Source organism: Chondrus crispus, genomic scaffold (assembly GCF_000350225.1).
Source record: "Chondrus crispus Stackhouse genomic scaffold, scaffold_135, whole genome shotgun sequence".
Taxonomy (NCBI): domain Eukaryota; phylum Rhodophyta; class Florideophyceae; order Gigartinales; family Gigartinaceae; genus Chondrus; species Chondrus crispus.
The window spans coordinates 6,792-8,249 of record NW_005178999.1 but is presented as its reverse complement, the minus strand read 5'-3'; the positions used below and the strand labels follow the sequence as shown (position 1 = coordinate 8,249).

Genomic DNA, 1,458 nt, shown 5'->3' with positions numbered 1-1,458 from the left:
GGGGGGGGGGCAGCGTGGCGTTATCAGAACGGGGGCAATGGGGGGGGACGGGGCGTGCGAGGGGCGGGCACGCTCGCGTGTGACGCGGCTGTGGCCAACGAGAGGGACGGGCGCCATCCGACCATGCGTTGGCGCGGGCGGGCGGCGAGCGGCTGACGTTGCGAATCAGGGGCGCGGCGCGCGATTGGCCGGGGCCTGTCCGTCGCCTGCGACGCATCCGCCGCCGCGCACGCATCTCGCCCATCTCGCGCGCGGCCCCCCACCCGGCAGCCGACAGGTGGAGCCCCCGCCCCCGCCCCCGGACACGCCCCACCCCGCGTTGCCTTCCCGTTGCGCACCGAATCGCCCCCCTTGCGCACCGAATATTTGTACAGTATCCCCGCTAGGGTTGTGCTACAACCCTCCCCCGACGCCCCCCGGCCGTCCAACCACCGCGCCCAACCATCGCTCGCCGCGCAATGCCCCAATGCCCATGCCATTCTGTACCATACCCTTGGTACAGTATCATACCGTTACCATACGCGTACCATACCGCGCCCATCCACCGCCGCGCTACTCGACTACCCTTTTTTTCCACCTCGCCCGGCGACACCCACCGCCCGCCCATTCGCCCGCACGCCCTACTGTACCGTTGTACTGTACACCGCCGCATTCCACGCCTCACCGCAACCGCCATCCCCGTCCCATAACCGCCCGCCGTCCACGACCATCCCGTCCACGACCATCCCGTCCACGACCATCCCGTCCATGACCATCCCGTCCATGACCATCCCGTCCATGACCGACGCGCCCCCCGCTCCATGCTCGACCCGCGCACCCGCGCGTCGCCAGCCGCCTCCTCCCTCCCGCCGCCGTCATCGCCGCCGCGCGCACCGCTAGCGCGCGCGCACGGCCCGCCAACAACCGCGCGCGTCCCCCGCGCCCCCCTCCCCTCCCCCCGTCCCGCGCTCCAGAGCCCCAGGGAGTGGAAAAACTTTACTCGCTTTTTTTGCATCCAACTACAGTACAGTACTCTCTCCGCCGCGTCTCGTGAGGCCCCACAGATCAACAATCACGTCGCGCGCTGCTCCCGCCGCGTCCCACCGCCTCGCGGCAAATCACGCGCGCATCTCGCCTCGCGGCAATCACTGCGCGCGCGCGCGCATTTGCGCGCAAAAACCTTTTCCCCCGCCCCCCTCCTCACGCCGCCGCCGTCTTGCCGAGCACGCCCAGGATCCAGTCGCGGTTCCACGCCGTGCGCTGGAACACGGACGGCGGTCCGCGCGGGCACAGCGCGGCGTCCGTCACCTCGCCGAACGATACCACGCCGAACACCTCGAACCACCGCCGCACCGACCCGTCCTTGCGCGTCTTGGCGCGCAGCCGCCACAGCCCCGCCCCGGAGTCGCCGACGCACGTCGTCGACCGCGCCCCGTCCCCCGCGCACAGGTAGCTCTCGTCCGCCGACAGACCCCCCTG

At 71.1% G+C, this 1,458-nt stretch overlaps 1 protein-coding gene across 1 annotated transcript in view; it reads right to left on the bottom strand.

The window, feature by feature from the left end:
- Positions 1-117, bottom strand: part of CHC_T00009076001 (Serine/threonine protein kinase) — a 1,488-nt gene extending 1,371 nt beyond the window's left edge. The window contains exon 1 of the mRNA XM_005713268.1: positions 31-117. Coding sequence (XP_005713325.1) covers positions 31-117 — 87 coding nt within the window. The remainder of the gene's footprint in view (positions 1-30) is intronic.
- Between the last annotated feature and the right edge of the window lie 1,341 nt (positions 118-1,458).